Consider the following 21,650-nt stretch of genomic DNA (forward strand, 5'->3'; position numbering starts at 1 on the left):
TTGGATCACTGTATATGCTAGAGTCTTCAGTAACAGTTGTCCAAACATAAATTAGAGGAAAATACACCTGCAAATTTTGGAAATGTGGAACAAATTCAAAGTTTTGGAAATAGAAGTACTATCAACCATGTGTAAATCTTTTTTAGTTCAGATGTATTCTTTATCAGATGTAGAAACAAAGATGGGTTGGCATTTAAGTTGGGTAAGTAGCAAGACAAGGAAAAGTTCATTCCCCAAGGGTTGTTTAAACCTATTCAATTAAGTCCAGGTTCAGGATCTGCTCTTCTGGAATAGCATCCAGAGTATTTGATGCAGGAAACCTGACCAAAGTTTTTGCCGTTCTCCTGATTGTTTACATACACTTTACAGAACTTGTGGAGAGCTGATTTGTTGCACCCTGCATTAAGTAATATCTCATTTTCTTGATGTTTGAAATGGAATAGATGCAACATGTTGCACCAGAATGATTGCATGATTTTGGTAGGGGGTTATTTTAGTTTAAGCGGTTACAGTTTTCTCAAGATGAATTATAAAAAGTTTCATGCTAGACTTTTAATAGTTGTTCAGTATGTGCCTTAAATCATACTGCATTGAGAATTGTCAAGAGGCTGAAGTAAAATATTTATGATCCTCGGATTCTGTTGAAAGCTTTCAGTTCCATAGGGATTTTAATATTTGCTTTTCTTTTTTTTATGCTAAGTAAAAACACATGCATGGGAAAATGACTTCAGTATAACAAAGAGAATAAGTATAAACATTTAATGTAAATAACAGCAGATTGGTACATATGAAGAGATTTTGAAACTATGTCTAATCATGACTGTAGTAGGTTGTGTATTTAGGGTAAGACCTATTTAAGACTTTATCAACCGTTTGATGTCCTAAAGTACAAGTTTAAAAAATTATCTCCATAAAATAATGTCTTGTATTTTTTCAAAAAAAATCCTTCAGTATTTATGCATGACTCTTGGAAGAGTGAGCTACATGTTGTTTACTTTATCAATGAAAGGAATTATGTTTATTCCTGCTTTTATGATGGGGTCGCCAGCCTCCAAGGTTGCCTTGGATTTCCTAAAGGTTAACTTGCTGGGCACTACTATGAGCAATTTTGCAGAAATGTCAAAAGGTCACTTGGGAAAATAAGTCATGCATATCCTTCAGTTTCTTGGAATTTTTTAAATCAATTACTTATTCAAGAAAAAGATTGAAGGTTTCATTTTAGAAAAGTTCTTTTGTTGAAGATTTTGACCAGAAATCATTTGATGGATCCTCCAGGAATGTTCTCAACTAATGACTCCATTTTACAGAGAATTCTGTAAGTGCTCAACTAAAAATTTGTGTGTAGTAAAAGTCTTACAGGTTTAATGGATCAAAGGTTGGTAAATGTAGAGCTGTAGATCAGCAATAATCTAAATGAATGACAAAACTCTTTTTCTTCAGTTTTGCACTATGCTGTAAACATTGAGTCAGATCAAATACAGTTTAAGCACATTTTTGTTATATTAAATATACATAAAATACTTTTGGAGCAAAGCATGGATTTTTTTTTAAAGGAGCTTGAGCACTTTTATCCATTTTTTTTAAAAAGAGTTATTGACCTTTTGTTAAAATTGGACTTTGAAATGACTTCTTGTTTATTATGATTTGCTTCCAGTGCCACAGTTAATATCAGATTCCCTGTTTTGCTTATACCCTTGGTATATTACAAGTACATTTTATGCCACAACTTATTTTAGGCTGCTAAATTTTGTTTCAAGATTCCCAAAAGTAATATTTAGTGGCTTTCACCTAGCATCCAGGTGTCAAAATCATCATTTGATTTGCCTCATTGAATTAAATTCAATAGGAAAATAACCCATTTAACGCTTTGCAGGTCTCATATAGTGCTAAACAACTCTGGCATTGAAAATTAACTTTTACCATTGGTGTGTAATTTCTTAAACTTTAAGTTATTGGAGATTTAAAGGAAATAATTAATTCCTTAAAGTTTCTCTTTTTCTCTCTTTTGAATCAGCTCTTTAAACCCATTCTATTTTTTCAGTTTATTTCACCTTCTGTGAATTGAATTCGATAACCTAATTTACATTTCTGGTTTAATTATTATGGTAGACTTTACAAAATCATAAAGGTGGAGATATATAATTTTAACGTGAAGTGTGGCATAATCAGGTTTTAGAAGATAAGATTATGGCCCCACCCATGTAACCCAGCAAAAACCTTGTTGACATGCAGGGATGTGCCCTGAAGAATTCAATCAAATAAGTACTAAACTGTTTCTGAAAGTAATTTTTTTTTAAATCTTTGCCATCAATGTTTAAAGCTAACAATTCAGGTGCTACTTGTGTTGTAAGACTGGTATGAGCAGGTCCAGTGGCTACCACCCACCTTCCCCCCCCCCCAATCCTGTATCACCCACCACAGCAGTTCCATTTTAAAGTGCTGCTGCAGAGACACTTTCAGAAACCGAGTTTATAAGTTTTAGTGGCAGACCTGGATCAAACGTTGTGATTATGATGGCCTAGATTGCCTAGATTTTGGAGAAAGATCTCACAGAACTTCTGGTGTTCTCCAAAATTACCCCAGATACCAAGAGTAACTTTGGCATTGCCATCATGGAATGTCCCACAGCTGTCGTGAGCTCCTTGTGACTGTTTCCAAACTTCTTGCCCAGGTTTCTTTCCTTATGGAGTCCAGTGGAGGAACCTGAAGTTGCAGCAGTTCCAGGATAGGCCTGGGGCAATGACAACTTCTCCACTGAGTTCAAAGGGACTAAGTAGTCAGTTTGGATGTTTCTTTTAAATGTTTCATTATTTATAAATATTTTAAAGAACTTTAGATTTGTAGCATCAAAAGTATGTTCTAAAATGTTTGAATGAAACACTAAGAAACAGTGGACATTTTGACAGGGTTAGCCAGCTGTGTTTTTTCAGTACAAGTAGATGGGGCTGGTTCTGGTTCCACCATTGGATGGCACCATGCATTAGAAGGTCTTGGTTTTTTTTAGCACCTCATTGTGACTGTTAAAACTGTTGCCATTTGATAAGTTTAGGATGGAAGAACCACAAAAGGTGTGACCATTTACTGATGTCAGCACTGAATGTGGACGGCTCGTTGCTGAACACAAATTCCAGCCCAAGAGAGGGACGAAAGCAAATGTTATATTGGAGTAATTCAACATAAGACCAGTACTAGATCCTCTTGGGTTTGGAATACTCCCAGCAAATAGGGAAGTGTGGCCTTCCGAGGTTCACGGTCTCTAGTGCTCCATGATGATTCTTTAATGTAATTGGTTGCAAAGGTATACTGAAACTTGTCCTTTTCACAAGGCCCATATGTCCTGGGAGGGATTATGCTTTTTGGATGGTTGCCTGACAGATGCTTGCCATTCAGAAGTTTGTTTTGCTATTGAGAGCAAAATTTGGCACATTCATTCATTCTTCAGATGGATGCCGTGATAAAACTCAAAACAAAAACTGGACCTGAGAAATTGTAGAGTATCCTGCCTCTCTCTGATTTGGTGATGTCAGGTAGAAATTGCTGACTACATTTGTGCAATACAAGCAATTGCATTGCACAGGTGTATATTCCTATGAAACATCTACCAATTAGTAACCAAGGAAGTAAAGCAATTTAAAAAAAACAGAAATTACACACACACTGATTTTGGCTTATCCTTTTGCCAGTGAGTGTGCACAAAAGACAAAGTACACGCATATACACCATGCTAATAACTTAGTAATTCAAAATAGCAGCAGGGGAGAATGCCTGTAGTCTGCTAATTTACTTTAGTGGTCACAATTGCACAGGCTTTCCGGTTACAAGGAATGTGACTAAAGCCTCAAAGTAATTGAATGCTGATATCAGTTGTTGCTTAACAGCAATTGGACTCTTGACCTGAAAGGACAAAACATTCTTTTTGCAATAGAATAATACTGAATTGTGCTATAAGATTCCTGCTGCTATGAAATAGTTGCCTTATAATGAACAGTGTCTGCAGAATTATATTGCATTATTAACTTGCAAATTTTGAATTACTCACTTTTAAATTAGTAACTTAAGTATTACCTTAATAAAATTATGTTTAAAACGGGTATTTTGTATTTGCTTTTCAGACTTGTCTGCAGCAGTTCAGAGATTTTCACAGTCATTGCAGGATTTCCAGTTTGAATGCATTGGTGATGCAGAGACTGATGATGAGATAAATATTGGTAAGAGTTAAATAATTCTTAGAAAAATCATTACTCACTAGTTAATTTTTCTTGTGTCAACAAGCTTGCTACCAAATTTTCCCACCATTCCTTGTTTCAGAAATGATTGATTGCACATAGAAGAACTTAAAGCTCAGCTTCATTAGTTTGACTGCCCAAAGCTATTATTGACAAAAAGGCAGAAAAAATTTCCACCTCCCCTCCCCCACGATGCTTTTTCATGAAGATATTGCCTCTTGCTGGGATACAATTCCACATAAGCTGGAAACTGAAAACTCTTCTCTTGTGAAAGTGGCCATTCTTCTCATATGATGTTACATAATTATCGAGCTGTAGAGGAAGTATGCCCCCTCCCCCGCACATTATTTCCCTATAACATAAATGTATTTGGACACAAGCATATTTCCTTGGAACAGAAATACACTTAGCATGGAAAGAAGGTTAATGAGCTACTGGTAAATGTTGTCTGTCAGACTCTGCACCAAAGAGGACCTCTTCTTGCCCATTCATGGTCAAGTCAATCCATATCCCCCTTTAGCTGCTGACTCATCAGGAATTCACCCTGTATTTTGAAAAGCCCTGTATTTTATCTATTATTTGGTACATTCCACAGTTGCCAACATGTTGTCAAATGCCTTGGTCCCACGTGCAGCTAAATCCTAGATACCCGTTTCTTGCTGGCCCATCTACTGAATAATCACCTATGGCAATTTGTTTGATTATGCTTCTGGAGCACATAGTTTTATGGAAAATATTGATATAGTGAGACAAAGAACAGGATGATCAGAAATGTTATCAGGAAATTAGTCTTAAAGAAGGAAGGTGGAATCACAAAGGGGTTTAGGGAGAAGAATCCAGAGCTTGTGTCAGAAAGCTGAAGGCACAGCTGCAAAGGAGAAGGGGATAGCTAAGATGGTGGGATCATAGTGTTTGGATGGGAAACTTTGTAGTCTTGATAAAAGTTAAAGAAATAGCTGAGGATGGAACAAAGAAGTAATCTCATCATGAGGGCAAATATTTAAAATTTAAGCCACACGGTGACCTAAAGTTAATGAAAGTTGATGAGGAGTTAGATCCTGTGATTACAAAATAGTGTGTGATGGGATAAGTGCAGCATATTATTGGTTGTATTGAATTTTATCCAAGTTGAATGATAAAAGGCCATTTGGGAGTGCATCAGATATAGATGTGAATGATGGTAATGGGCAGAGTTTAAAGTTTATTCAGTTTCTGCAAAATCGTACACAGATGAGCTTGTTGGGAAAGATTCCAGAATATCATCTAATAAGGTGGTCTATTCAGCCACAGTAGATCAGTTAGTTTAGTGTCAATTAATAGAAGAACTTTTAGCATTTGTAGTTCAGTAGAGGTGATTGAAAAGTAATTACCTGCCTGAGATTCACTTTATTGCTGTGACTCCTGCTAAAAGCATGTGGATCATCCTGAAATATTGCTTCCTGTAGGAGTACAGTGCCACATTTTTTTGTTCCAGTGAATGGAACACTCAATGTACATGCTTTCACCATTAGGCTTGGGTGTTGGGACACCAAACCCACCATTCCTACACCACTGGGGAAAAAGGTCCCCAGAATATTGGTCAGCTTTTGTGGTGCCAGGAAGATCATGAAATGTAGGCTGCTCATTACTCTTTAAGTTTTAGAATATAATTGGCTCAGTTACAGAGGAGCACCTGAAATTTGTGTTGCCAGACCTCAGCCCTGACCACCGACACTCTGCCAGAATCTGATTCATGTCCTCATTGAACAGTGGGATCTCTGACATAGACGTAGAGTTGTACAGCATGGAAATGGGCCCTTCGGCCCAACTGGTCCATGCTGAACTAGATGCCCCATCCAAGCTAGTCCCAGTTGCCAGCATTTGGCCCATAACCTTCTAAACCTTTCCAATCCACATACTTGTCCAAATATTGTACCTGCCTCAACCACTTCCTCTGGCAGATCATTCCACATGGATACCACCCTTTGTGTAAAAGAAAAACTTGCTCCTCAAGTTCCTATTAAATCTTACCCCTTTTACCTTAAACCTTTTCCCCCTCGTTCTTGATTCCCCAACCCTGGGAAAAAGACAGTGCATTCACCCTATCTATGATTTTATACACCTTTATAAGGTCATCTTTCAGTCTCTTATACGCCAAGGAATAAAGACCTAGTCTGTCCAACCTCTCCCTATAACTCAGTCCTTCAAGTCCTGGCAACATCCTTGTAAATCTTTTCTGCGCTCTTTCCAGTTTAATAACATCTTTCTTATAGTAGGGTGACCAAAACTGAACACAATACTCCAAATCCCTCACCAGCATCCTGTACAACCGCATCATAACCTCCCAACTTTTATGCTCAATGCCCTGACTTATGAAGGCCAGTGTGCCAAAAGCCTTCTTCAACACCCTGTCTACCTGTGACTCCACTTTTAGGGAACCATGTACTGGTACTTCAAGGTCCCTCTGTTCTGCAGCATTCCCCAGGGCCCTGCCATTCACTATGAAAGTCCTACCTGGATTTGACTTTCCAAAATGCAACACCTCGCACTTATCCAAATTTAAACTCTATTTGCCATTCCTTGGCCCACTTACTCAGCTGATCAATATCTGTAATTTTTGACAACCTTCTTCATTGTCCACTATATCACCCATTTTGGTGTCATCTGCAAACTTACCAATCATGCCTTGTGCATCTTGACCAACAGTTAGTTGAAGCATGCCCATGAAAATGATATTGCTCTCTTTGGAGCTATGGTTTTCTGGGGAGGGGGTGGGAAGTAGGTAGGGCTGGAGATGGGGAGCATGATGGTGTTGGTGTTTGTTGCTTATGTTCTGTCTTGCGCTGATTGGAGCCTTGCCTAACCAGTAGATCTTGCAATTTTGCCTTGGGTCTTGACTGGTTTTGTGACCCAGCACCTGGTCCAGTGATTTGAATCTTTAAAGCAGCCATCAAAGCCTGGAGAAAATTCAAACATAAGTAGTCTGGGCTATAATTCAGGGATGTTTAAAATTCTCCATTCTTTTCCAGTTGTTCAACTGATTCCACCATCTGAAATTACTAATGGAGACAGACAAACTCCACTTCAATAATTCTGTTTGTAATAGATCGGATTAATTGTGTCTGGAAAAGTAAATACTTGTATATTGAATTTTGGAGAACATTTTCAAATTTAGTAATTTCATCATAATAATCTAAAACTGATATAAAAGTTTAATAACCTATTGATATGAACTATTAATGGCTGGAATCTAAATGCTTTTTTTTAATGCTCAATAACTAAGGTTTAAAATAAATGATGCTTGAGATCATTCCTCTGGAATCCTGAGCTTTTCTGTGAAGAAATAATTCCAAGGCATTTTGATACTTTAAAATCAGTAGTCCAGGAACTATCACAGCAAGTACCAGAAGCCGAGTTACAATTACAGCTCTTGTGCTTTATATTTCTTAACATTCTATTACCTGAGCATCCATATGTTGCCTGAGATGAAAAATATACCAACAAAACCTTGATTGAGTCATAAAACAGGAAGAAATTAGCTGAAGGAAGACTACCATTTTATTGCATTAACGATCTTTAAACAAACTAGAGGAATTTGGTATAGTTTAATGGTAGGTTTGTTTCCGGAAGACAGCCCACTGCTGTGAACTTGGTCATTGTTTGACCATTGAGAGAGTTCCCTGCCCTGGCACATTCCAGATTTAATGAAGAAAAAATAAATCTGAAGAACAAAGATCTTCAACAGGATATGCTCAGTTTAACATCTCTGATGTTTGATCAAGAGCTAGCATCCATTGATGTTCTCTGTGTAGTGTCTAACAATGATGCTGGTTGCTTGAAGGTATTTCTTATCATGTATTCTGGAATAGTTCTCGGTTTACATTAGTCTTGGTTAATTGGCTACTGAACACTGCCTCTAGTGTAGGTAGATGGCAGGAAAATTGGGGGGAGTTCATGGATATGTGAGGGTATTGGTTAAAGGGGAATAAATGAAGGAATCGGACTGGTGGGAATTCTCTGAAAGCCAATGTTGACTTGATGGGTCAGATGGTAACCTCTTGTCTCTTAAATAAACTATTATTTTTGTATAAGAATGGTGCATACTTCTATGTTTATATTTTAAGCACCTACATGTTGCAGAGCTTTTGATTTCTAAACTGGTCCATTGACTGTCTACATCATGCTACTGAACATGCTCTGGGTTTTGTGTAGTAGCTTCATCAGGTGGACACCTTACTTTCAGGAAATGTTGTTGCTCCTCCTGTACATACCATTGAAACAAGGTTATTCACTTGAGTTGATAACGATGGAGGAATGATATACTGGGCCTTGAGTTCACAGATTGCAGTAGAAATGGTTCTGCTGCTGCTGTTGTCTGAGTTTTGAATTTCTAAATGAGTTTTTATCCTTTGCCATTTAGCATTGTGATAAGGCTGCCTGACATGATGGAGAGACCCCATGTACAAAGATAGAACTTTGTCTCCATTGTATTGAGTGTTGATCATATTTACTAATGCTATAATGGATGGAGTGTTAACAGTGTTATAGTACTAATATGGCAATAGATGCATCAGGCAAGGCCAAACAGGTTATTCTCTAACCACCTGCTGCGACCCCAGGCTGACAGCTAACAGGAATCAGTAACTTCTATTGCTAATAGTCCAGTAACAATTGGTAGTCTGAAATAAAGACAGAAAATGCTGGAAGCACTGAACGATTAGGCAGCATTTGTGGAAAGTGGAAAAGAGTTGATGCTTCAGAATGAAGATCTTTGATTAGAACTGGAGAAGAGAGAAAAAACATTTTAAATTGTCGAGACAGTGAAGGAAAGATGGATTGGACAAAGGAGTCTGATAGTGAGGCCTGGGTTGGGGTGGCAATAAATTGTAGACATTATGCTGTGAATGGGGGAATTAAAGAGAGAAAATGAACAAAAACTAAGATGAGGGCAGTTAGAGAGTAAGCATACAAATGAAGGAATGTTAAAATCGCAAATTGGATGTTCCCAACAGGTCAGGTTAAGATCGGATAAGATATCTTTATTAGTCACATGTACATCGAAACACAATGAAATACATCTTCTGGCACCAACATAGCACTCCCACAACTTCCTAACTCGTATGTCTTTGGAATGTGGGAGGAAACCAGAGCACCCGGAGGGAAACCCACGCAGACACGGGGAGAATGTACAAACTTCTTACAGACAGCAGTCGGAATTGAACCCGGGTTGCTGGCGCTGTAGTAGCATTACGCTAACTGCTGCACTACCACGCCTGCAGGTTATGCTAACAGAGGGATGAAAACTAGCCAGTGTCATAGCTAGAAATGGCCAGTTTTGATACAGATAAAGAAAGTGACTTAGCTGAAGTTGTAGAATTCCATATTGAGTCTGGAAGATTGTAACACACCCAGATGGAAGATGAGGTGCTGTTCCTCGAGTCTTTGTTGGCCCTCATTATAACAGTGTAGTAGGCCAGAGACAGCTTAATCAGAGTGGTAAGGGGATGGTGAATTATGGTGGCATTTTAACTATTGTAGTCCCAGAGAATATTTTCCTTGCTAAACTAAGTGCTTCCTATAAGCAGTGGTAAACATGGAGTGTTGATTTGTTGGGCTATTAAATAACTTGATAATTCTAATTTCTTCTCTGTTTGGTCATTTTTCCCATCTCCTCACCAACAAATTTTACTTCTGTTAGGAAGTTTGTGGCTGTTTCAATGTTCCTAGATTGTGGGTGATAGGGATTATTTGTGGGTCCAGGGCAGTGATTTTTCTGTCCATTCATTTTAACAGCTGGACTGTTAAGTGTGATTTCCTGCCACTTGCTTCTTGCTGGAATATAGAAATGGCCATTCAGTCCCTTGGAGATCTTCTACTTTAGTTTGCAGTCAAATGAAAAGAAAGGGGGGAGAAAAACTTCCTGTTAATGGTTTGACTGGAAGAAAAGCAGCCAGAGCATTTACTTGCATACTTTTTTTTTGAAATATTGAGTCTGAACATGTATTCACAGCATTTTGTGCTTTTTAAAATTCCAAGTATTGAAATATACAGCAAAGGCAATTTGGCCCATTGTGTTCATGTTAGTGAAAGAAAATATATTCAGTCTAAACAAGTCGCGCCTGGTTCCTATTCTTCCAGCCTTTGATAAGGTGGTAGAATTTTATGTTTCAATCCACTCAGTTACTTTAGGCCAAAATATTTAATTTCATTAATTTTCTGAATGATTTATTTGTGTATATTCTTCTAATTAAGATATACACATGATTAAGTCATTTATAATTACAGCTGGTGTACATTATTTTAACTATTTGTAACTTTGTATACAATTCTAATGTATTTTCTTACAGTGTAGTTTATTAAAAGATAACCCTTGCTACTGTACAAGCAATTGATGAGAAATAGAGGAGATAGAGTGGGGGTGGAACAAAACAATAACAAATTAGTATGGCACCTTTAACTCAGTACAAATCCAAAGGCACTTCAGAAATGCCTTCAAATATAATTTAACATTAATCCAGTTAGGAAATGCTGTGCTAGGTGACAAAAGCTTTTTCAATGAGGAAGTTTTAGAGAACATCAAGGATGAATAGAGGTAGAAGGTAGATAGTCTTGGGGGGATTCCAGAGATCAGATCCTTGGCCTCAGAAAGTACAGCCACCAAGAGTGGAGAAATTAAGTTTAATATAGATAGATAAAGAGGAATTATACAGAAGCTGTTGTTCTTTCTAGAAACTCCGTACTCTTATTCAAACTTAAACCAGAGGCAACAAAGTGCTTTTGGATTAGAGGAGTGGAACAGCTGATGCCAATTCCAGTACACACCCACCCAGGTCTCCTTTGATTTATCCTCTGTACACTTGAGGTCACCCAGCACCTGCTGCTCATGTTCTAGTTTGCATTTATCATCTGCGGATTCACTTTGACTGCTGGTTAATAAATACTTCAGTTTTGAAACTTGTACATTGTTTTGAAATCACCCCTTAGCTTTGGCCTTGCAGTTGCTGCCATTCTTCCAGCCCTACGTTCTCCAAGCTGTCTGTACTCTTCCCTTTCTGGAATGTAGATTGGCTCAGTCAATGGTAGCCATGGCTTCATTTACTTAGAGCCAGAATGGTTTTATTCCCCAGGCACCTATTTTACTTCCACTCTTTCCCCCTTTAGGATGCACTTTAAGTATATCAATGTGACCAAACTCTTAATAATTTACCCTGCAGAGCTTTATGGCTTGGTGTTTCAGATTGTTTAATGATGTACCTATGAAAAGCCTTGTAACATTTTGCCAAGTTACATAGAAGAGTACAGCACAGGAACAGACCCTTCGGCCCACAATGTCTTTGCCAACCATGATGCCAGTTTAAACTAATCCCATCTATCTGCACATAATCTATATCCCTCCATTCCCTGCCTGTTCATGTGTCTGTCTAAATGCCTCTTAAATGTTGCTATGATATCTGCTTCCACCAGCTCCCCTGTCAGCATGTTCCAAACAGCTACCACTGTCTGTGTGTATATTTAAAAAAAAGAAAACTTGCTTTGCCCTTCGCAAAGCTGTGCCCTCTCTCATTTGACACTTCTGCCCTGGCAAAAGGACTGACTATCTACCTTATATTTGCCTCTCATAATTTTATATGCTTCTATCAGGGTGAAAAAACACTTACTTGTATTCCCTCTAAACTTCCTACTCCTTACTGTAAACCTTAAAGTGGTTTTAAAAAGGAAATTCTCAGAAAGATTATGAGAGTATTTTTAAACTAATAACCTAGAAAGTCTTTCTAAATTACATGATGCTCTTGCAGCTGTTCCCTTTCATAATCGTCCAAGGGGAAATGCACCTTGTTCCTCATGGGACCCATTGCAGTGTTAGATGGCAGGTCTGTAATGTACCCAAGCAGAAGTTCAGCATCGGCATACAGCCTTTTGCTTAGCCCTGCATTTAAATACGCATTCACAGAAATCCTAAAATTGCGGTGGGTTATATGGGCTGGTGAAACAAAGAATGATATTGGCCTCAAAAATGGTACCTCTCATTGTTCAGCAGTGGAAGCATCTGAAGTACCTTCATTTAGTTCATTTGTAAGAAAGGATATTCTGTTAATTTAACTGGTCTTCCCCACCAATAAAATAAACTCAACTTCTTCCTCATTTTATTGGGACTTGTGTTTTAAAAAATCATATTTTCACATTATTAAACACCACCTAAAGTTATAATTGTTCAGGAAGTGTTTGATGCATTTACTATTGATGCATTCTGGATTTGAAGTTGCCAAGTTTTGAGTTTGATACCATTTTGTTTCTTAAGACACAAATTGCTGAGGAAGAGAGAGGTTGGTGGTCTGCTATTCTGTAATTTACTTTATTTTTACTTTGGAAAGCCATGATTGAAGAAATGTCTAAGGTTAACTAAAGTAGATTAGGTCTCTTGAGAGCTGACATCTGTTAACTGTTACAAGCCAAACGGTAAAATCCCAGCACTGATGAATGCAGGGCACTAAACTGCTTTATTTTGAATTTCCAACCCTAATGACCTTTTATGAGAAATTTATAATGTTTTGAATTTAAGGTCAAACTTTGAACTGTTCAAGTGACATTGAGGAAGTGGGGAACTCTCCTGATGCGCTGACCATGAGTACTTTACTTTTCATATTCAACGTTTTATCGTCTTCCATCCTGGTGCAGGGCTCGTTGTAGTGGGATGGATGAACTTCTGTGAGGTAACTTTCCCAAACAGGAAAACACTTTGTTGCTTGTCACAGTTCATCTTTCTCTTTGTTATTATGAAGATTCCCTTGAGCACTGCATATCCAATTCTATCTTCATATACACAAAATCTATTGTAACAGTTGTTTTCTGCAAATTAAATCTGCAAGAGCTTGATTTACTACAATACTCTGGATGCCACTGACATGACCTACCGGAAATTAGTTTCTCATCAGTTTCCATGGTAATTGAACAATGTTATCTTTCAGTTCTGTTTCTAGAAGTTAGTTTAATGAGGCTCTGTTAGCATTGTGGAGTCTCACTCTTGATGGGAAAATGTGTCACGAGTAAACCATCCTTCTCTCCTTTCCCAGGAACTTTTATTTTCATGCAGTATATCACAATTTTGGGTGAAGCACAATACTCAAAAAGCAGCTTGCTCTTAAAAAGTGACTGTATTGACTACATCAGTAATCCTGGCTTGTTCAGAGATGCCTTAAAGGGAGAATATTGTTCCGCAGCTGTTGTTTTATTTTGTATTTATCATTATTTTGGTTAGTTTTACAGATATATTTGGTTTCAGTTTTGCTTGGCCATCACTATTTTCAGAAATTTGCTTTTTTCCTGCTGTTGCTTACATGTTTGAAGTTGGCTGCAGTTGGACCATACTTTTGGAGGCCTCTATTTTCCTGCAAGATTTTGACCATTTTTAAGTTGAAGCAAAAGACCACAGACTGAGATTGTGCTGGCACTCGTGTGCATGATGTGTCAGGGGACTCTGGTCAATGGGCATATGCAATGATGTCATATTTCAAACAATACTTTTTCATGTCATTTGTGTAAAATTTTATTGTGCAAGCAATGACTGGGAACATGACAGCATGTGGTGTGTTGACATAGCAGTTGACGATGCTGCCTCACAGCTCTGGGGATCCCATTTTGACCTTTCTGTGTAAAATTTGCACATTCTCCCTGTGATACAGTGTGCTTCTGCCATGTGCTGGTTTCCTCTCTCATCCTAAAGATGTGCTGGTTGGTTAATTGGTCACTGTAAATTACCTCTTCCTGTAGGTAAGTGGCAAAAGAATCATAGATGTGTTGATAGGCATGTGGGGGAGAATAAATAACATCAGTGCAGAAGAATAAGAAGGGGGAATGGAACTTGTGAGATTACCCTGTTGGCAGCCACACAGATCCATTGGGCCAAATGGACTTCCGCATTATAATAGGTATGTGTTAGCTAATGGTTTGAGGCCTGCATTTGCATTGGTTTAAAAGGCTCCATCCTAACTAGGCCACTGCTGGTGAGTCTGAGGAGTTCTTATTTCTCCAGGTAGGTGCTTTCTTTAGTCTTTGCCCCTGTCCCTACCCTTGCCTCTGATATCCTCTGTCCGCATTCCATCATTTTCCCCTGCCCCTCCTGTTTTCAACCTAACTGTTCCTGCAATCTATCTCTCCCCAACTCGCTTTCTTCCCAAATTCAGTAATTGACACTTTGGGACATAGAATACTGGAGGTCCTTTGACAGGTCAGGCCATCATTTCCCAGGGCCATAGATTAAACATTCCTGACTTGGATTTCCTGAAATCTGCCAGTGAGGTTGTAATTGCACATGATGCATTTTGACTGAACATGTCATTATCTTGGGAGCAATTTAATAACCACCTTTGAATTAACTGCTTCCCTTTTCTGGGACTTGTCCATGTTTAAAACAGGATTGATAAGCAATACTTGACTCCTTCCATTGCTAAAAAACTCTAATATTTAACTAGTCAAGATTGTAGCTATCAAAACTGGATGTCACCCTTGCAACAGGGCTGATGGAGGTGAAGTGTTGCTTCCATCTACATGTGGAACTGACTATTTCTCCTCAGTGAAGTATGCAGATGGGTAAGTGACGTAGGCTAAGGGTGAAACCTTTGGCTCTGGAGGGAATCATGCCATGTGTGTATCTGGACTTGCATTGGTTACAGTTGGACAAAAGTGGAACCAAGCAATGAGTGTAGCATTGAGCTGGAGAATAGATGTGAAGGATTGGAGCAGAAGGATGCTGCCTTTGGTTCAGATTCAAAGGTTAAAAAGGATAAAGTCAGAGCCTATACATGTCAATCGCGTACCCTTGTGATTGGGTCCGTGTCAATGCTCTGAAAGAGGATATAACCACCGATCTGACATTGCAAATTAGGATTTCTAATTCTCTGGCTTACAGCTGTAATTTCCCAAAATTGGGGATTTCTCTTTTTTATTCTGGGAGATGGAGTCTTTGAAATGCCCTTCTGCAGCTGCAGTCACCCAGCTCCTGCTCCACAGTTTCACCAGTTGCCAGAGGGAGGACCTTTCCACTTGGTGACCTCAGTACAGCACTGTTCCAGGGTCAGCTGATTGCCAGGAACAATTGGAAATTGTTCAAAGGCTGGAATGGTAGAGCAGAGACTATGAAATCATGAGGAAGTTGGAAATCAGCTTCAACGGGGGACTTAAGAGTTGGGTGGTGATGTAGGGGTTGGGCTGGAGAGTGATGTTGCTGATGAGACTTGTCCCTTCTTCCCTAGTGATTTAAGGTGTAGCCAGGGGGCACTAAAACTACAGAAGCAGGAGGGCTTAACATTTGTGGCTCTTGTAATTCTTGTGGCCACGAATTATTCTGAATGTCCCAGTCTTAATGCGTTAGTGGGGAGTCATCAGGATTTTGAGAGGAAGTTTATGCAAGTAGCATAGGCTAATCAGAACAGACATGGCCTCATGAATGCTGACAGATTATGTATATTGCAGGCAAATCTTATTTGTCCATAACTCTTCCTTATTTCACAACCTGTATATTCATTTAATTTGACACTGCTCTTTTGATGAGAAATTAACCAGAGCTGGGAATTGTTATTCAAATAGTTGAAGGAAAAAACTCCAGATGCTAGAAATTTAAAACAAAAATTGAGAATGCTTGAACGCATTCAATGGGTCAAACAGCTTCAGTTTGGAGAGAAAGTTTGTAAACTGGAAGAGGTGCAGATGAATTACTGCTTCACGTGGAAGGAATGTTTGTGTCCTTGGATGGTGGGAAGGGAAGAGTTAAAAGGTCAGGTTTACCATAGTTCTCGGTTGCATGGGCAAGTGCTATGAGGAGAGTGGTTGGTGGAGATAGGAGAATGGACCAGGGAGTCATGGAGGAAGTGATCCTTTCTGAATACTGGGAGGCGAGGGGATGTTGTATCTAACTATGTAATACCATTGGAGATGGTAGGAAGTATGTTGAAAGAAGTTTAGTAACAGCTTCTTCCCCTCCGCCATCAGATTTTTGAACAGTCCATGAAGCCATGAACACCACCTCATTATTTCTCCTTTTGCACTATTTATTTTTGTCACTTTTATTGTAATTTTTGTGTTTTGCACTGTACTGCTGCCGCAAAACAACACATTTCATGATGTGTCAGTGATAATAAACCTGATTCTGATTCTGAAGTATGGAAGATAATGCACTGAACGTGGTGCCTGGTAGGATAGAGGGCAAGAATGAGGAATCCTATCCTTGTTCTGGCTGGGAGACAATGTGAGAGCAGAGATGTGGCAAATAGAGGGGACGTGGTTGAGAGCCATGCCAACTATGGTGGAGGGGAAGCTATGTGAAGGAAAAAGAAAGACATCTTCATGGCACTGGTGTGGAGTGTCTTGTCGTCAGTGCCGATACAGTGATGGAGAAACTGGGCAATAGAATTGAGTCTTTACAGGAAAGGGGGGGATGGGAAAGTGTGTTTTGAGAAAGCTGTAGGAGTCAGTGGGCTTAAAATGAATATTGGTGACCAGTCTATTCTCTGAGATGGAGATTGCGATGTCAAGAAAGGGAATAGAAATGTTATAAATGGACTAAATGAATCTGACAACAGGGTGGAAATTGACAACAAAGGTGATGAAAGTTTTATGTTCTTAAGCACTGGAAACAGTGCAATGCATTCATCGATACTATGGAAAAAATTGAGGGAAGGGGCCTGATTAATTCTGAAATGGGGACTGTTCTGTGTATTAAAATGAAAAGCAATGATAATATAGACATGCATTGCTTGGTCCATGTCAGCTATTCTAATAGACATATGTCAGTGGTAATAAATCTGATTCTGATTAGTTGTCTAATTAACAAGTTGTATCTTGCATTGGCTGTACAGGGGCTCCCCAAGTTGTGAATGACCTGACTTATGGAAATCCAACTTTACACAAATTCTCCCATACATTTCTAAAGAATTTTTCAAGCTGCTAGTAATAATAATAAAATGCTTCATGGTATTCATTAATGACTGGATACGGTATAAATTTTATTAGTTTAATTATGGCTAATATAAGGTGATTACTCAGGAACAGAACCCTTGCATAACCTGGGGACTGCCTGTACTCAGAGGGATTCTATATCGTTGCCTGTTGTTGCATTGTGAATGCAATCAAGAAGTTTTTGATAACTTCCAATTCCCAAGTTTTATCTGTAAATCTGTATAGTTATTAAATTCCATTTTCTCCACATCAGTGTATTCAGTATTAAATATCAAAATTTATCCAAGGTGCTTGGCTGTCCCTTTGTCTTCCACCTTGACATTTAAATTTTGCACAATACCCTTCCATACAATTTTGGGTAATCTACAAATATAATATTGATTTTAATCATGTTCTCCGTGGTTATTTATTACACTTGCATAAAATTTATAGAAATTATTCTAATCTTTAATATACTAAATCTATTTTTTCCAGCTCAGTCTTTTAAAGAATTTGCACAACTCCTTCATACTGTTGAAGAGGAGCGAAGAAGATTGGTGAGAATTACTTTATCTTAAAATTATGGTGACATGACTATAGACACATAGATAGAAAGATAATTGAAGGGCACAAAACAAAGAATCGCCATTGAAAAGTTCCTCAGATTTGAAAGATGTTGTGTTCTGCATGAATCTATTTTGGGGCATACTATTTGCTCAACAGCTAAAAGATTTTAGGATGCATGAAAGTATGTGTGTGTTTAATGATGGCAGCAGGTTGTGGCAAGGAAAAGACAAACTGATGTACTGGTGGAAAAGTTGTGGAGGACATGGATAAGCACAGATAATGAACAATAGGGATGATTTGATGGAGGTTAAATATTGAAAGGCTATAGTAAAAAGTGAAAGATTGGTTCCATTGCTTGGTGAAGTGTTAACAAAATAACACAAATTTAAGATCATAAAAATAATGAAATAAAATGTCAAATATATATTTAAAATCCTTTTTGTTAGGTATAGGAAGTGCTTTCATGTAAACATGGCATGTCTGTTAAAGTGATGGCTGGCATTTTCTCTGAATGCAATAAAATAAATGACTAAATGCTTCAACTTAGCTTCATGTCTAAGTTCGGGTTTGGTTCTGCTTAAAAGAAAATTATCCAATAAAAGTATCTTTTTTAAGATATGCCTCATCATTGTGATTATGATATTTGACATGCTTTGTGGCAGGTGAGTGCTCCAAATAATGCCAGTGCCACCTTCTGTAATAAGATATGGTTGAAACCTTAATATTTCCAATTTCTATTACTCAGAGAAGAGTATCATAGGTTATATAACAAATCAGAGCAAATTCTGTTCCAATACCACAAATCCATTTTATTAACTTCCTAAGGTGTTTCAAAAATTAACATAAGCTTTGCATGATTGATGAACAGCACTGGGCAAAAGCTGATAGAAGGTGACTTGCAATGATTCTGACCCATTAAAACAGCTTAGGAGCCATCTTTATAATTCCTACTTCTGTAAATGGAAAAAATGGTCAGTACCATTTTCCCTATAGAAGCTGGAGTTAGTGTAAATAGTTGGGGAGTGCTGTGGAAGGGGAAAAGTCTCTAACAATCCTTAAAAAGGTGCAAAATAGTTGCATTCCTGTAATTAAAATAAATGAAATTTCTGGAACATTGGCATCATCCACAAAGTGAAGGCGATAGTTAATGCTTTTAGGTTGATGACTCTGTCAGAACAGTAATTATCAAATATGTGTCTGTTCTGTATGTAATTTGCATTGATACTTATGTTTTAAGTATTTTGTTAGCATTATGAAGTATATTGGAATGGATGTTGTCTAGGATATTACACTTGTTGTGCTTCACAGAATTTCAAATTCTTTGGGGTTGAGAATGTGCACAGTAATTTTCAGACTCAAATATTCTAACGTTTATTGAAATCCTTTGTGCGCCCAGATGATGTTGAGTTTTGAGTTTGCATTTGTATTTACAGTTAATTATTAGTTGTAGATGCAAGGGTAAAGGTATACTGGTTATGTCTCTTTATCAGGCAATGGTTCAATAGATTACAAGGGCCATGATACCTCTCCCCTGGAGCTAGAAAATACAGTAAAATGATTGCTAGTAACATGCACCAACAGCAAGAACCATCCTGTAGAATATACATTTGGCAGTTGTTATTACAAAGCAATCTGAGCAGCACGCGTCAGAGGTTTGCAATGCTTAATATACTCCACCCAAATCATTTCCAGGGGCAAAATACTTCACTTGCATGGAGTGAGCATTTACATTCTGTTGAAATACATCATGCCAAAATCATAAACAGTGTTCACAATGGTACTACTAGAATACATTCAGCAAATGTTCTGTAGGTTAACATTACATTAGTAAGCTTCCTAGTGCCAATTCAGAAGGACCATGGATTCTTGATACCAATTGAACCTGAGACCAAAAACCAACAAACGTGCATGAAATGAAACTTCATTTGTCTTCCAAGCACATGCTCAACCTGTTTAAATTTTTAAAGTTAAATATGTGAATGAAATATTAATAAAACTGAGAAAATTACATAGTTGCCTGTTGAAAAATTAAAAATTGAACACAATACAATGTAAGGAAATCTTCCCGAAGTGTGTATCAGTGAATTGATTATAGACCATGAAGAAGCTTCAGGCATTGCTGTGAAGTAGAAAAGAGAACATTTTAAATCTGTTGATTCAGGCATGCTACCATTTTCATGAGTTAAGTAAGACTTGTAGACATGATTATATTATTCAGTTCATACCTTCATGTTTTTAAATTGTATTGCACATTCTAGCTTTTGATCCTTGTGCTGTTTGTGTTCTGTTCAAACCTTTAATAATTATACTTGTATGTTATCTGAAGGTAACAAGATAGCTTATGCAAAGTAAATCACAACCTCATCTTCACGTTTGACATTTCATTTGCAACCCATAAACATCTTCTGCTGGCAATTATGCCAAAGATCTAAAATGAGCAAACTCATCACCAAACCCCGAGACCTGGGACTCAACGCCTCCCTCCGTAACTGGATCCTTGACTTTCTGACCAACAGACCGCAATCAGTGAGGATAGGCAGCAACACCTCCAGCATGATCGTTCTCAACACTGGTGTCCCACAAGGCTGCGTCCTCAGCCCTCTACTCCCTATATACTCATGACTGCATAGCCAGATTCTGCTTAACTCCATCTACAAGTCTGCAGATGATACCACTGTAGTAGGCCATATCTCAAATAATGATGAGTCGGAGTACAGGAGATAGAGAGCTTAGTGACATGGTCTCATGACAACAACCTTTCCCTCAGTGTCAGCAAAACAAAACAGCTGGTCATTGACTTCAGGAAAGGGGGCAGTGTACATGAACCTGTCTACATCAATGGAACTGAGGTTGAGAGGGTTGAGAGCTTCAATTTCCTAGGAGTGAACATCACCAATAGCCTGTCCTGGTCCAACCACATAGAAGCCACGACCAAGAAAGCTCACCAGCGCCTCTACTTCCTCAGGAGGCTCAAGAAATTTGGCATGTCCCCTTTGACACTCACCAACTTTTATTGATGCACCATAGAAAGCATCCTATCTGGATGCATCACAGCTTGGTATGGCACCTGCTCTGCACGGGACCGTAAGAAACTGCAGAGAGTCGTGGACATAGCCCAGCACATCACAGAAACCAGCCTCCCCTTCATGGACTCTGTCTTTACCTCTCGCTGCCTTGGTGAAGCAGCCAGCATAATTAAAGACCCCACCCACCTGGGTCATTCTCTCTTCTCTCCTCTCCCATCAGGCAGAAGATAAGGAGCCTGAGGGCACATACCACTAGGCTCAAGGACGGCTTCTATCCCATTGTGATAAGACTATTGAACAGTTCCCTTATATGATGAGATAGACTCTTGACCTCACAATCTACCTTGTTTGACCTTGCACCTTATTGCCTACCTGCATGTACTTTCCTGTAGCTGTGACACTTTACTCTGTATTCTGTTATTGTTTTTACCCTGTACTACCTCAATGCACTGTGTAATGAATTGATCTGTACGAACAGTATGCAAGACAAGTTTTTCACTGTACCTTGGTACAAGTGACAATAATATACCAATACCAATAAAATTAGCTATCCTAGCACTTTGGGTACTTCATTAGACCAAAAATAACTATTATGGAAGGTTTACGATGAAGTTAAGTGGATTACTTGAAACAAATAATGTGCAAGTATACAAGTACTAACAGGAGTGACTTCCATAAAGTCTTGCTGTGCTTTGTTGAAATTACAATTTTAATCCTAGTCTCAGTTAAGAAATGGACATCACAGTTTGGTACTATATTTTTAACCATTAGTATTGTTGTCTTAACAGCAATTTTTAACTGATTGTTGCATCCTCAGTCTCTTGGGGTCAGATCAAATATTGGCAAGGAATCCCCCTGCTGATTACCAACTGATGAATCTCCCATGTTGTAAACTATTTGGAAGAACCACCGAGAGTAGCAA

At 38.4% G+C, this 21,650-nt stretch overlaps 1 protein-coding gene across 2 annotated transcripts in view; it reads left to right on the forward strand.

Moving 5' to 3' along the window:
* arhgap42a (Rho GTPase activating protein 42a) overlaps positions 1-21,650 on the forward strand; it is a 231,924-nt gene that overhangs the window by 76,819 nt on the left and 133,455 nt on the right. For both annotated transcript variants that reach the window (XM_052026620.1, XM_052026621.1), the window contains exons 2-3: positions 4,113-4,208; positions 17,631-17,692. In XM_052026620.1, coding sequence (XP_051882580.1) covers positions 4,113-4,208; positions 17,631-17,692 — 158 coding nt within the window. The remainder of the gene's footprint in view (positions 1-4,112; positions 4,209-17,630; positions 17,693-21,650) is intronic.

This window comes from Pristis pectinata, chromosome 11 (assembly GCF_009764475.1).
Source record: "Pristis pectinata isolate sPriPec2 chromosome 11, sPriPec2.1.pri, whole genome shotgun sequence".
Lineage (NCBI taxonomy): Eukaryota > Metazoa > Chordata > Chondrichthyes > Rhinopristiformes > Pristidae > Pristis > Pristis pectinata.